The following is a 14545-nucleotide window of genomic DNA, read 5'->3' on the forward strand; positions in this document are numbered from 1 at the left end:
TCTTCAGGAAAGTTCTAGAATGGATAGTAGAAAGGGGAGGGAGGCACTAATCCACAGGGGAGAGGGAGAAAAAATCATTGGGGGGGGGGCTTAAGTTAAAAGTAGAAGATGAGGATTCCAACTGATTCCTAGGAAAAAATGTTGGCCTCCTGTTTCAAGTTCTATCTTTGATCCAGGGTGAGAGGACCCTGTCTGCCAGTCTCAGGCTGCAGCTTCCCCTCCTCCTCTCCCACCTCTGTGTTTTTTTGTTTTTTTTTTTTCTTCCCAACTTGCTTTAGGATTAGCCTCCATCCCTCTCGACCCCAAACAGTGGAATTTGGCTGTGTCTCCGGTTGTCCTGCTTTACAATATTGTCTATAGTTGTTTTCGGTTTTCTGCTAAGGCTGAGCAAGGTTGCTCCAGCCTCCGACTAAACTCATTAAGTTGGGAGGGTTTTTTTTTTTTTTTCAATTGGAAGGGTGTTTTTAAAGTCTCCTCTTTCCAGCCCCAAACAAGGTGTAACAACGCACTCTTCCTTCTAAGGCATCAGATGAGAGACAAGGATCACTCCAGACATCTCCTACCTACGGTTTGGGGTTTTTTTTCTTAAAGGCGAGGCTTGCATTCCTCAGCAGCTATGTACAAAGCTCCCTGAAGCCGTCTCTCTCTCTAAAGTTAGTGTGCAGGCTTTTCCAACGGTTGAGAGCGCCTGGTACACAGGGAAGCACTTCCTTGAGGTGGAGGATCTCTCCTTTCACCTTTCTTTTTCCCTGCAGACTAATGCCTACTTTTTTATCAGTTTGCACAATCGCTTAGATAAACACCGAGGAGGAGAGTCTCTTTAATTATCAAAGACACATCTTTTCAGGGGGCCAACAAAGCGTTTATTTCACCCGCCAAACTAAAGGAGAGTTATTCCAGTTTAGAAGGAAGATGCAAGCGGTTTGGGACCTTGAACAAGGCAAATATGGTTTTGGTATGTTTGCTTACTGTATTTTTTTCTCTTTCTCTTCTTTCTCACTTTTCTCCTTGTGCTGTGTGGGGTTGGGGATGACTTGGGGCTTTTCAGAAAATCGCTTTGCTAACGTGTATGCAATGCCTCGGACTGTGGTTGAAGGGGTCTGGGGGGGTTGGGGGCAGTCATTTCAGTGCGTTGCCATATTTTATTACATGTGTGCGGTAGCAGAGGTGGAAGGGGGGGGATACAATTGCAAAGCTGCCAAAATATGATTAAACCGAAGCATAAAGACTGCGGTTGCCTCCCATCTCCTCGTCCTGTCTTCTCAACTCATTTCCTTCCATAGAACTGACTTAAAACCAATCCTATATGCCTGGTTTTCCAAGCAGCAGATTGACTGGGTTTGCTAGCGAAGGGGCTGCTAGGCTGGCTTTGGGTATCAGAATTTCCTGTTCGATTTGCCTCTGCGCTTCATTTTGCAACCTTGTGCTGCTGACAGGCAGGCAAGCAGGCAGGCGGGCAGGGACCAAAGCCTTGCCTGGCGCCCTCGGCCGCGGTTCCGGAAGGAGAGCGCTCTGTTAAGCTAGGAGAATCGCAAGGAGAAGGGTACTCACCATCGGGCGGGGTGGTGGAGCTGGCGTGCGGATTTCAGGCAAACGTTTACCTTTTTGCTGTCTATTGCAACCGCGCCGGACTGACTTTAGAAGCAATTCTGTGCTCTGTGCAAAATGTTCATGGAACGGTTCTTCATTAAAAAAAAAAAAAAGCCAGCGAGAGAGACGACAGAGGCAGAAAGAAAAGAGAGGAGGGGTGAGGGGACGCACATAAACCCAGTTCAAAAAAAAAAAATCACCTCTTCACTAGAGACTCCGGAAACGTAGAGGCAGCGAGATCTCAGCGCGGTCCAACCAAGCCACAGCCAAATAATTTTCAATCCCGAGGAATTATTCAGATTAAAATGTACAGAAGTTTCATTCTCCTATGCCTACATGAGCCCCAAGTCGTTTCCCTTTAAGGGCTCCTTTTCTTTTAAAGTTGGATTTTAGGCAGCGAGGACTCTTACACTAGGGGGCAGACAGATACTGTACTTACTCCAATCTTAAGCAATTTTTTCCCTCCCAGCATATGCTCTGATTTAGCACTGTAAATTTTTCAGAGGACCCAACTCTGACAGCCCCTGGTGATTTTCAAAGTACCACAAGCCAGTGGTTAAAAATTGCATTGACTTGGAAGTTCAGAGGGACACAATGGAAGCCCCTTCCCTATTCACGGAGCTCCAGTGTGGTGGAAGAGAAAAACACACACGACTAGATTGAGGGAAAGGAGAAATTCAATGGATCCTGGATTCTACTGAGCTCAGAGTTAAACTCGGCATTGCTGGGGTCTGTATTCATATTGTGATTTAATCTGTAAAGAATTACAGACCAGCCAACCACTTTCTGCAAGGAAACCATATTCCTGGGAGTTGAGGACTTTTTTTTCAAATTAAGACAAATGTTTTTCCCTAACTTTGACCAGTCAAATAAAGACTGCCACCATTCTCATTAAAATAAATTTACATTTGCTATAAAGGGCTTGACTGAGTTTTTAAAAATAATAATACATAGATGTGTATCTGTTAGCCTTAGGACTTTTAAATCTTAGAGCGAAGACAGCTGAGCATCTTTAAGAAGGGCATTTAAAAATATTTTTGCTCCTCCCCACCCCCAATTCGGCTGTCCTGTCTCTTCAACCTCTCAGTAAAATTAACTACAATTCATATGGTGATTTTTTTCTTCCCTTTCTAAACAGCATTTCTATAGCTAAATGAGTCCTAAAATACCAAGTGAAGCACCTCTGACTTCGTGGTAGTTATGTGACTATGTGCCTAGCTGGCTGTAATTCTACAATTCACATATATATATATATATATGTATATATATATATGTATGTATATATATGATATTTGAAGGCTGTAATCTCTTTAGCTAGAAAAATGAAGAACATACACACATGAAACTTCTCCCCAAAAATTATCTCTTCGTGTTTGTGTGTGTGTGTGTGTGTGTGTGTGTGTGTGTGTGTGTGTTGTGTGTAAAAAGTAATCTTGCCATAGAAATGGCTGCACTGGAGAGGCAACATTAACATTTCTCCATAATCAATTATGCTCATATATTAAGTTGAGATGGGGATACCTATTAGATTTCCTGTGTCAACCTCAGTCTCACTATATGCTGAGCTTGCCTCTCATCTGACATTTGTAGCATCAAATAATTCCTTAAATCAGAGAAGTTTAAAAAAAAAAAACAGACTTATCCAAAATGATTTATTTTCTATCTTTCTTGTCCTTTGTAGGAGAAAGTTATATGGTGTCTCTAATCAGCCAGAAATGCTCAGCCTGGCTTCACTCTGGTCACCTTTATCACACACCAGGTCTATGATAGGCTAGTACCTGCTGTACATTGTTATTTCCTAAAACATTCAAATAGTCACAGCACCTGCCACCTTAGTGCGATATGTGATTTCAGTAGAGAAGGAAAAGGCTTAGGAAGATTTCAGGTTGGAGCTTCAAAAGGATGATTTTTTTCTTTGCCGAAAAGTCAGCCTCTGCCTGCCCATGTCTTCATGTTCTCCTTGTCTCGAACTCTGCCTGTATGTATAAAAGGAACTGCCCCAACGCGTAGCTTTCTCATGTCAATTACACGTTCAGTTCATTTTACTAAAGTAACGTACTGCAAAAATTTCTGTTACCAAGGATGCTTTCTAAAGTTGTTGATTTGCTCTTTGTAGTGTCCTCCTTTCCCTCCTGTAGCTCAGCGTCTTTTATAGATACATATATAAAAACATAATTGAAACAGGTAAGCCTGTTTGACTTATAATTTAGTTTTGACTTGGTTCAAAGTATTCCCTATTAAAAACAAATTTCTCATACAAATATGGAATTCTCACAATCAACTAACTGGTCCTAATCAAACAGCAAGTTTAGTCAGTGGAATAGAATGTGTCCTGGAGGTTGATTCTGTATACTTTATGGTTAAAACTAAGGCACAAAGTCAAAGACACAGCAATATTAATGGTTTGAGCGTCTTGAGAAGAATGACATGGGCAGTTGGGGGTGTTTTTTTCTGCAATGGCTCTCTTGAGGTAGACTATGGCGTGTTTGTGGCTCTTGTGAGTTATGCTGGTATTATTTCCAATTTGGAGCAGGCTCTCTGAGTGTGTTTTAATGACTATATGGGTATTTAAAGAGAATTTACAATGAAGTCCATATTCAACTGTTCTATGACCTAGAAGCGTCGTCTCGGACGTCTTTGTCTGTGTACATTGACTAATGTGCATCTGATACATGTGCGTTTACATGTGTGTACAGAGGGTGTGCACAGGCGAGGCTGAGCGGCTGCCTCCGCCTGTCCATCAGCGGACAGAAAGGTCTTTCTCCCTCTTTTCATGACCGAGTGTGTGACAGGTCACTGGCTGGCCAGTTAGCTAAAACCAATAAGAGAGGATAAAGTTGAGAGGAATTTATTTTAATTGCGTCATAACAATGAGGTGAAGTCTACTGGTGTTTCTCAGCATCCGAGATGCTTCATTTGAGCAATTAAAATGTCAGGCCACAAATCTATAAAATATTAACCCTCTAAAGAAAAAGGCAGATATGGAACGGTTTCTTTTCCTATAAACAAACAAACAAACAAAAAGGAGCTACCAAACCGAGCAAGTGATGAGAGTTCATTAAGCAAAGGATTTGCCACCACTCGATCTAGCCAAATCTTTCGTTTGCAAGCCCAGATCCCGGCACCTTGCCACCTCCACTGCGTACCCCTCTACAAAGAAGGGAAGCGCATTATTCAGTCTTTTGCATCGTGGGCTCTACATAATGCGCCGGGAGTCCCGGGTGGACCGCGAGCTGCGCATTTAGAGGCATCGCCAAGTTGCGAGAGACTAAGTCTTTGGCTCCATCCTCAACCCCTCGCGGAGCCTTTAAGAGGCGTACTGTGTGCGCCGCGCGCTAGTCTTGCCGCCCGGGCGGAAACCTCGGGTGCCGGGTGCGGAGCGACTGGGGTCCGCGTTCCGGGGCCCGCCCGGGCCCATCCCCCTCTCTGTGGCCCGGGCAGCGCGGCCACCCGTCCCCGCCCCCCTCCGTCCCCGCGCGCCCCGCGCGGCTGTCGCGACGCCGCTCGCGCTAGGACCGGGCTGCTCCCTCTGCCGCCATGGCGGGGCCGCTGCGCTCCGGCCAATGACGACGAGGGGGCGGCGCGCGCGCGCCGGGCCAGGCCAACCCCGGCGGCTGCCTTATAAGGCGCGCCGTCGCCATGGCAACGTGCGCTAAGTTGCAGCAGTCGTGTCAAAGTTCACTATATAGAGAGCTCAGTGAGCTGATCGCGGAGAAGCCACTTCTGCCAGCCCCGGCGCCTATAAATCGCATTCCCTCCCGCGCCCCCCTTTTTAGCATATTTGATCACTTTGATTCTGCTCTTTTCTCTCCGCGGTGTGTGCGTGCGTGCGCGCGTGTGTGTTTTCTTCTCCTCCTCCTCCTCTGCCGGAGTTGCCTCCTTTCTCCGGGTGCCGCGCTGCTCTTCCCTCTTTCATTCTTTCTCTCCGTTTCTCCCCCCTCTGCGCACGAAGGATGCGCTTCTAGGTGCTGATCTGCCCTCCTTTCTCTCTTATCATCTCTCCCCCGCCGCCGGCGAGTTGACTCTTTCCCTATGTGTGTGAGGCGGCGGCGGCAGCAGCAGCAGCAGCAGCAGCAGCGGCTCCACCGGCGGCGGCAGCAGCGGCAGCAGCAGCGACTCCACCGGCGGCGGCGGCGCTAGACGCGGCGGCTCCGGGCCCGACCCGGAGGTTTCGGCGGCGGCGGCGGCGGCGGCCCGGCGGCCCGCGGGGAGCAGCGAGCGGCCTCCGAGAGCGGCGGCGGCGGCGGCGTCCGGAGCGAGCGCGGCGCGCGCCAGGCGCCCGGGGCAAGAGGCGGCGGCGGCCCAGCGCCAGGACGACGCCGCGCAGCGCCGGACGCGGACCACTTTCATGCTGATTCCCCCGGACCCGGGCAGAGCTCCGGCCACTCCGCGGGCCGCCGGCCTCCGCCCCGGCCTGCCTGGCTCCCAGGGCGCGCCCGCGCCCGGCGCCTTCGCTCTCCCAGTCCTCCTGATTTCGATGGCTTTCCTGAATGGCTGACTGTGGGCTGCCCTGGACTTGGCCCCCGGACAGTCGCCTTTCCTTCTCCTCTTCCTCCTTCTCCTCCTCTTCCTCCTCCTCCTCCTTCTCCTCCTCCAACTCCTCCGCTGCACACTAGATCTGAGAGCGAGAGAGTGAACGAGAGGGAGAGAGGGAGGGAGAGTGAGAGCGAGCGAGATCTTTAGAGAGATTTTTTTTTTTTGCCTCCTACTTCTGTCTTGAAGCCAGACAATCGACTTGCAGCTCTCCCTCCCCTCCCTCTCTCCACGTTCTGCTCCCACTCGCTTTCCCCTGTCCCCTTGCCCTCCCCTCTTGACGGAAAGCCCCCCGAAACCAACAAAGCTGAGCCGAGGGAAACAAACAAAACACACCGGGCCAGACAAGCAATCGACAAAACTTTGCAAAAGCAAAAACAAAAACAAAAAAGGAAAACTAACTAACCTCAATCAACTAGCCCTGAGCCACCCGGGGCGCCCTCCCGCGCCCTCTCGCACCCTCGCACACAAAAAGGCGGCGCGCCGGAGCCTGAGACCCGGGAGCCTCCGCCACCCCGCCGCCGCCCGCAGCCAGGGGAGCAGAAGTCCGGACGCGGCCCCCATAGATATGGCAATGGTAGTCAGCACGTGGCGCGACCCCCAGGACGAGGTGCCCGGCTCTCAGGGCAGCCAGGCCTCGCAGGCGCCGCCCGTGCCGGGCCCGCCGCCTGGCGCCCCGCACACGCCACAGACGCCGGGCCAAGGGGGCCCGGCCAGCACGCCGGCCCAGACAGCGGCTGGCAGCCAGGGCGGCCCTGGCGGCCCAGGCAGCGACAAACAGCAGCAGCAGCAGCACATCGAGTGCGTGGTGTGCGGGGACAAGTCGAGCGGCAAGCACTACGGCCAGTTCACGTGCGAGGGCTGCAAGAGCTTCTTCAAGCGCAGCGTGCGGAGGAACCTGAGCTACACGTGCCGCGCCAACCGGAACTGTCCCATCGACCAGCACCACCGCAACCAGTGCCAGTACTGCCGCCTCAAAAAGTGCCTCAAAGTGGGCATGAGACGGGAAGGTATCGGCCTCTCATTTCTTCCCCCTTCGCCCGTGGTCCCGGGGCCCTGGGTGCGTTTGGCTAGCCTGCTCTGGGTAAGGACACAGAAGCCCCGAGCTCTCCGTGTTGCAGTCGGAGGGGATTTGGTACTAGGAGCGGGGTCTGCACTGCAACCCAGATCAGCCCCACCCCCCCACTACAGACCGCATGCTTTAGCAGACTTTCCTTCTCCACTCTTTCCCCTCTCTCCCCTCTCCCTCTCTCTTCGGGCTGCTTTCCCTTCCTTTGCATTGATTGAGAGTTCATTGAGTTCACCTTTCTGCAAGGAATGGGGTTGTTGTTTGTTGTTGTTTTAAAGTCCCCTCTCACTCTCTTCTCTTTCTCCCTTTCCTTGTTTTTCCTGCATGTTCAACATATGTCCCTCCTCCTTACCACTCTCCCCAACCCCCACCTTCTCAAAAAAAAAAAAAAAAAAAACCAACCTGAGATTGTACTTTTGTACAGGAGGTTCAAATTACAAATGGCAATTTTATGCACTTCGCCGTATTAACGCTGCCGCCTGGGCAGAGCTCATGTGACCCCTCTATGGATTAACATTCTGCTTAAAAAAATACCTCTTGTTTTCTTTTTTTCCTTTCACTTTTGAAACGTTGAGAGCACTGTAGGGAGTAGGAAAGTGTGGGCAAGGGGCCTTGGGCCGCTGCTTTCCCTCTGCGCCAGTTGGGTCTTTGTGATATAAAATTATCCCAGAGCCGGGAACAGTGCTCTACCAATGGCGCGCTCCGCGCCGGGCGCGGGCTGCGGGTTGGAGCGAGCCAATGCCGGGATTTCTTTGTGTTTCTGCGAGAGCGACTCTCCGGGTCCTGAGTCAGATAACAGCGGGTGACTGAGCCTCGCTGGCTTTCTCCGGTCGTCATGGGCCTTGTCTGGGCTCCGCCAGCGTCCCACTCCTGCTCCCAGCCTCTCTCCGGCTTCCTCTCCTCTCTGACGGCCTCTCTCTCCGCCCTCTTCTCCCTTGTCTCTACTCCTCCGAGCTGAGCTCACGGATCCGGCAAAGACGCCAGACCTAGGATCTGTCTCTCGCCGGGGTTTCCCTCCGGGGCTGGGATTGAGGTTACAAGGTTTGGGGACAGTCGTTCGGAGGTGGCCACAGGCCATCTGGGGTAAACCTTAACGTCTTGTGCAAAAGCGTCTCACCCTCCCCCTACACTCTCATCTCGTTCCTTTTCCAATCAATAAGAAATAGAAGCTGTTTAGCAGTTTAAAAAAAAAAAGAAAGGAAGGAAGAAATGAAATGAAATGAAAGGTGCCCTCAGAATATACTACATACTGCTTACAGCTCCAGGGACCCCCATTCAAAGTGACCAATTCTGGGCCCTTGGCGGACCAACCGTAGATGGGCCTCACAGGCAAGTGTTGATCTCTGGCGATCAGAGCTGGCCGGGGAAGTGATTTGTGAGGAGTGGTTGCGGGCCAACCGGCCAACAGAGTCTTGGTCTTTCTGTAGCTGGCCTGCCTGTTTCTTGGCTGTTCTAGGGCCTGGGACAGGTTGGTGTCTTGTAGAAGGATGCGGGACTAAGGCTGATCATTAACTGTGGAGTGTCTCCTTTCCTCCTGCAGCTGTACAGAGGGGCAGGATGCCGCCCACCCAGCCTACTCACGGGCAGTTTGCGCTGACCAACGGGGACCCCCTCAACTGCCACTCGTACCTGTCCGGATATATTTCCCTGCTGCTGCGCGCGGAGCCCTACCCCACGTCGCGCTTCGGCAGTCAGTGCATGCAGCCTAACAACATCATGGGCATCGAGAACATTTGCGAACTGGCCGCACGGATGCTCTTCAGCGCCGTTGAGTGGGCCCGGAACATCCCCTTCTTCCCTGACCTGCAGATCACGGACCAGGTGGCCCTCCTTCGCCTCACCTGGAGCGAGCTGTTCGTGTTGAATGCAGCACAGTGCTCCATGCCCCTCCATGTTGCCCCGCTCCTTGCCGCTGCTGGCCTGCACGCTTCACCCATGTCAGCCGACCGGGTGGTCGCCTTTATGGACCACATACGGATCTTCCAAGAGCAAGTGGAGAAGCTCAAGGCACTGCACGTCGACTCCGCCGAGTACAGCTGCCTCAAGGCCATAGTCCTGTTCACCTCAGGTAGGAAGGAGACCTGTTCTCAGGTACCCAAGAACTGACAGGGCAGAGTTAAGGCCTTGGAAAAATGGCCAGCCCAACTTCCCCCTTAAAAGACCAAAGTGTAGAGTGCATTTTGAGGTGAGGACATGATATAACTGTTGGCTTGTCCTGGGATGCAGAAGGATGCTCCATACGTCCTTATGTATGGAGACATACATACATACATACATACATACATACATACATACATACACACACACACACACACACACACATACGAGGCCTTAGGACTCCTCAGGCCCCTTCCTCTCATGCAGTAGCCAACCTAGACTGTATTCTGTTGCTTCCTCCCTAAGCCCAGGCCTTCTGGGCCTGGTTGGCCCCCAGGCAATCTCCTCATGCTCTGGGCTTCTTTTTTTCTTCTTCTTCTTCACCCTGAATGGGACCTCGAAAAGATGGCCCTGGGCACATTGCTGCCCTGGCATGATCTCTGTAGGAGAAACTTTGTCCCTGCAAGGAGAAAGTTTGCCTGTGAACTCAGTAGGAGCTGGGGGCTCCAGGCAACTGCAACCTGAGAGCAGTCATTTTCAAAATCACATTCTCATTAAAAATAATGCAGACCGTCAGGAGAAACGGGGGGGGGGTGCTGTCAGAATGGGACAGGAGGGGCTAAAGGACTATGATAATCCCAGAGTGTGCAGGGGGCTGAAGGCTGGCCTCTTGCTTTCCCTGCTCAGGCAAATACTTCAGGCAATTTTGAAGCAACCCAAAGTGTGTGCCAACCTGGGCTGGATCTGAATATGTTGCTGGAGATGTAAAACCATCATTGAGTGCATTAGGAAATCTAATGAGTTTGCATGCAGTTTAACCTGTGTGAGTAACAGATCCGATATCCATTAACTCTTGAGGCCAAATGATGTCTGAAAAGTGTCTGGCTTTCCATTTCGGGCCACACCTGAGCCTTTTGGCTGCCTCCAGTCTCAGTTCAGCCATAGCCCAGGTGGGTGGGAATGTCTCCCCACCCTTCACATTCTTGTACTAAGTTCCAGCTGATTTCTTTGTCATGGACGAGAATCAAAAGGGATCCCTGGCTACAAACATTTGGACATTGTCAAAGGCCTGAAACCTAGTTACTCACTCCAGATCTTTAACCTTAAAATCAGAAAACTAGAAAAGACCGTGAATTTATGGGACCAACTGATAGGAGGACCACGGTCTCTTCTTTATTGTTTAAAGAACTCTGTAACCAAATCCTTAGCTGAATGTCCTACAGACACACACACACACACACACACACACACACACACACACACACACACACACCAGGTCACCCCAAACCCTGCCATCCAAAGTCCTCAGATAATCAATCAGAGGGCACCACTCTGGCCAGGCCAGAGGTATATGCAGAGAGTTGAGTCTGGCTTATTCTTCTCATAAGCCTGTCCTATCCAGAGACTGTCTGCTTGACACAAATGTAGTGGCAGGCTAGTCCTGTCCCTTAGCCACCTTCTCCATGTTCTCAGATGATGGAGGTGGTTGCTAATTTCTTGATATCATTGTTAATTCTTCCCCTTTCCCCTTGGTCTTTCAAGGGAAGAATTGCCTGGCACTGACGAAACAGTTTAATTTATTACTGTTTGCAAGATGTGGAGGCCTGTGTGGAGAATGCAGATGGCCTCACAAAGAGATAAAGGTCCCTGTTATCTGATTCAGAGGGAGACACACAGTTCCAAGCAGGAGGGAAGGAGCTCTAGACAAACAGATCTTTCATTCCTGACCACAGACACCTAGGCATTCTGTAGACACATGAAGTCCTGGACACAGTGGAGGAGGTTACATGTGTGTTCTGGTGCTGGTGACTGTTTTTGAATATCTGTTCTAATGATTCACAATGTGCATGTCTTAACCCCAGTCTTGTCTGGGGAGCCCTGAAAGGTCAGGTCACAACCTGAACTGCCTTCACCTAGAAGCCTCTCATTTCAAAGGCACTTATTGTAATTTCACGTATCAGGGGGGAAAAAGTGTTTTCCTGAAGATAACAGGGAGGGGGGATGCTTCTTGGAGAGACCTGAGCTTTAAAAAAATATATAAAGGGGGGTGGGAGAAAAGGGAGAGAGAAGAAAAGGAGGGGAAAGAAACAGCTCAAATGAACAGAGAGATCACAGTTTGCATGGCTGCCCTTCAATAGGCTAAACTGACAAGATCAGTTTTAAAGGGCCACTTAAATCAGTTTCAAAGACTGGAGAAAAATGAGTCGCCCTCTTTGGGGAGAATCTGAGGCAGGGTCTTGGACGCCATTACTGAAAGCTGGGCCAGGTTGTCACACACACACACACACACACACACACCTATGCACACTAAATAATAAGCCAAATTCAGAGGATGGGGAAAGAAGTATTAATAGTTGGGTTCTGTCTGTCTGTCTGGGTACTTTGCACCAGTGAACTCTTTCCTGGGCCCCCCAATGACCCAGCCTGAGGACTGGGGCAATGAAACACTGCCACCACCCAAGCGTGTTTTATTTTAAAGTAAACACTCCAGGACCATCTCAAGCTTTGTCACCTCCCTCCTCCTCCTTGAAGTTCTCAGTGTACAAGCATTTCCTCCAACTCTGGATGGGGCAGTTTGACAGAGCACTGTAGGCACACCTCAGGTGACCCATTTCAAACCTCTTAATCTGATGAATTCTCTCCCTCCCCCCTTTTCCCACTTTTTTTTTTAAACTTTCTTCCAGATGCCTGTGGTCTGTCTGATGTAGCCCACGTGGAAAGTTTGCAGGAAAAGTCCCAGTGTGCTTTGGAAGAGTACGTTAGAAGCCAGTACCCCAACCAGCCAACACGGTTCGGAAAGCTTTTGCTTCGTCTCCCTTCCCTCCGCACGGTCTCCTCCTCAGTCATAGAGCAATTGTTTTTCGTCCGTTTGGTAGGTAAAACCCCCATCGAAACCCTCATCCGGGATATGTTACTGTCCGGCAGCAGTTTTAACTGGCCATACATGGCAATTCAATAAATAAATAAATCAAAATAAGGGGGAGTGAAACAGAGAAAGAAAAGGCAAAAGACTGGTTTTTGTTTGCTTAATTTCCTTCTGTTAAGAAAGGATGTTACAAGTTTGCTAAAAGAAGAGAGGGGAAGAACTTAATGGACTTTGATTTCAAAAAAAGGACAGAGAGAGAGAGAAAGAGAAAGAGACTGCCAAATGAACTTTTACAGAATGCATTAAAAAAAAGAAAACAATTCCTGTGTTGGGCAGAACAACTTGCTACTTATCATTTTTGTATAAAAAGAAAATTAGTCTTTTTTTTTTCTTTTTGGTAAATTTTTGAAAAATATTGCTAAAAGTGCATTTAAGAGATTGGGAGAAAATTAGCAGAATGGACAAAGTAAGTCATTTTTTTTCCAAATTATTAATTGTCCTGTGTCTATGTACCTCTAGCTGTTTTTTTTTTTTTTAAACTTTTCTGGTTCCAAACCAGTTTATTCTGTGGTTCTATAATAAGTTTTGATATAATCTTGGCTTCTTAAAAACTGTGTATCATTAAAATATATGTTCTGCAAGAATTAAAACTGAGTCCATGAAAATAGCATAGGAAGACCTAAAACTTTAAAAGGCAACTCAGAGATGGTGGAAATGCACTTACAAGTGGTGGCCAAATTTTTTTTTTAGGAGAAGTTGAGCACTCTAATTAGCAAGCTGGAGGGATCACATCAACACTTAGCTTCCCCACCCCCACCCCATACCATGACAAACCTAGCTTTTTAAAAAAATATTTTAAGAAAGAGAAGGAACTGTGGCATTTATTGGCAGCCAAGGAACGTGTCCAAGACACAAGCTGAGGTTTTGAATAAAAAGTGAACTTTTGTAATTTGAATTGGGTCCCCCCCCTTAGTTCTTGAATTGTTATGAATCCTATATCTGTTTGTATATTTGCAAGCCCTTTGTATTATAATTGTTGATATTTCCCCCTTTTTAAAAAATACCATTGAAATCAGCATGACAAAATAACACTGTTGGCACTTATAGGTAACGTGATTGATTCAGTATCTTAGAGTTTACAGTTTGTGTTTTTAAAAAAACTGAAGGTTTTTTTTTTAAGTGCAACATTTCTGTATACTGTAAAAGTTATAATAACTGAACTGTTTGGTCGAGTCTTTGTGTGTTATATTCCAAGGAAAATTGAAAGTATTCAGAAATTAAAATATTATTTGATATCTGAAACCTGCTTGGCTGTCCCCACTCACTGTCTTTGCATCGAGCTGAGCCCCTGTGAGTTCTCACTGGGCCAGCGGGGGCCCCATTTGTTTACTCCTTCAATCAGTTTGTTCAAAGGTAGACTAGTGTATTTGCCTGTTTAATTTGGGTGTGTGGGGGGGAGCTGAAGTTAATGGTTTATCTATGGTTTAGGAAGTGCCACACTGATATAGTAAGCCACCCCCATTCACCTAATCCTCCTTTTAATTAAAAATGGATTTTCCAGGAAAAAAAAAGGGCCCTTATATTAGTCACACTTAAGTGCCTGCTTAGGGAAGGTATTGTGAAAAGTATTAGAAATCTTGAGATCAGTATCTATTTTATGATCAGAAAAAAAATGCTCTTTTGTACATTTCTGACAGTTATGCAGAGGACTGTTCAAGAAAGCTAATCACAGAACTCTAAATAGAGGGCAGTTGTTTGCAATGAGTTTTTCCTTAAGTAAGTGTGATTTTTAAAAAAAAAAATATCCTGTGGTTCTCATCTAGCGTGGCTGTTGAGACAATTTTGAATACAGTAATGTAGCTGCTAGCGATGAAGGGTCTGTTACTTTATATATATATATATATATATATATATATATATATATGATAACTTGAGTTGCCCTTCCTTTCCCCTCCCCCTCCCTCTTCAGTCTGTGAGAGCATGGCCACAGGTCAAGGGAATCTTTATCATTGGAGTTATGTACAAAAACAAAAACAAAAACCATAAACCATGAACATTTGGACATTTCAGATTGTATAAAAATCTGCACTGCTCTAGGATCCTTAGGTCTTAGAAACCAATTTTTCTTTGAGAGAGAGAGAGAGAGAGAGAGAGAGAGAGAGAGAGAGAGAGAGAGAGAGAGAGAGAGAGAGAGAGAATGAATAAAGAAAACTTTTACAGGGTGTGCTGATTTGGGAAGTCAACTATTCAGTTCAGTTCAGTTATTCTCTTTTCCTGGTTTGGAGAAAGCTTAGTGCTGGGAACTTGTAATTTGTTCTTATTTAGATTTTCCAAGCTGCCCTCCCTGACAATACTTTTACCTTGTTGTGGTTTAATCCTAAAACGAGGGA

The 14545-nt window shown here is 48.0% G+C and overlaps 1 protein-coding gene across 3 annotated transcripts; it reads left to right on the forward strand.

Moving 5' to 3' along the window:
- The first annotated feature begins 610 nt into the window (after positions 1-610).
- Positions 611-14344, forward strand: Nr2f2 (nuclear receptor subfamily 2 group F member 2). 3 transcript variants are annotated; one of them, XM_032893417.1, is made up of 3 exons: positions 611-955; positions 8733-9260; positions 11974-14344. In XM_032893417.1, exons 1-3 carry the CDS (start codon positions 913-915, stop codon positions 12246-12248), a joined length of 846 nt encoding a protein of 281 aa, XP_032749308.1. In that variant the 5' UTR covers positions 611-912; the 3' UTR covers positions 12249-14344. The 3 variants fall into 3 exon arrangements, with proteins under 3 accessions (XP_032749308.1, XP_032749307.1, XP_032749309.1); XM_032893416.1 differs by lacking the exon at positions 611-955 and adding an exon at positions 5837-7133; XM_032893418.1 differs by lacking the exon at positions 611-955 and adding an exon at positions 8384-8521 and having other exon boundaries at positions 11974-14342.
- The last annotated feature ends 201 nt before the right edge of the window (positions 14345-14545 follow it).

This window comes from Rattus rattus, chromosome 2, assembly GCF_011064425.1.
Source record: "Rattus rattus isolate New Zealand chromosome 2, Rrattus_CSIRO_v1, whole genome shotgun sequence".
NCBI classification, from domain to species: Eukaryota; Metazoa; Chordata; class Mammalia; order Rodentia; family Muridae; genus Rattus; species Rattus rattus.

Coding starts and splice junctions, on each gene's coding strand:
- Nr2f2 (XM_032893416.1), top strand. CDS start 6,692: ATGGCAATGGTAGTCAGCACGTGGCGCGACCCCCAGGACGAGGTGCCC. Junction 7,134..8,732: donor AGTGGGCATGAGACGGGAAG/GTATCGGCCTCT, acceptor TTCCTCCTGCAG/CTGTACAGAGGGGCAGGATG. Junction 9,261..11,973: donor CATAGTCCTGTTCACCTCAG/GTAGGAAGGAGA, acceptor ACTTTCTTCCAG/ATGCCTGTGGTCTGTCTGAT.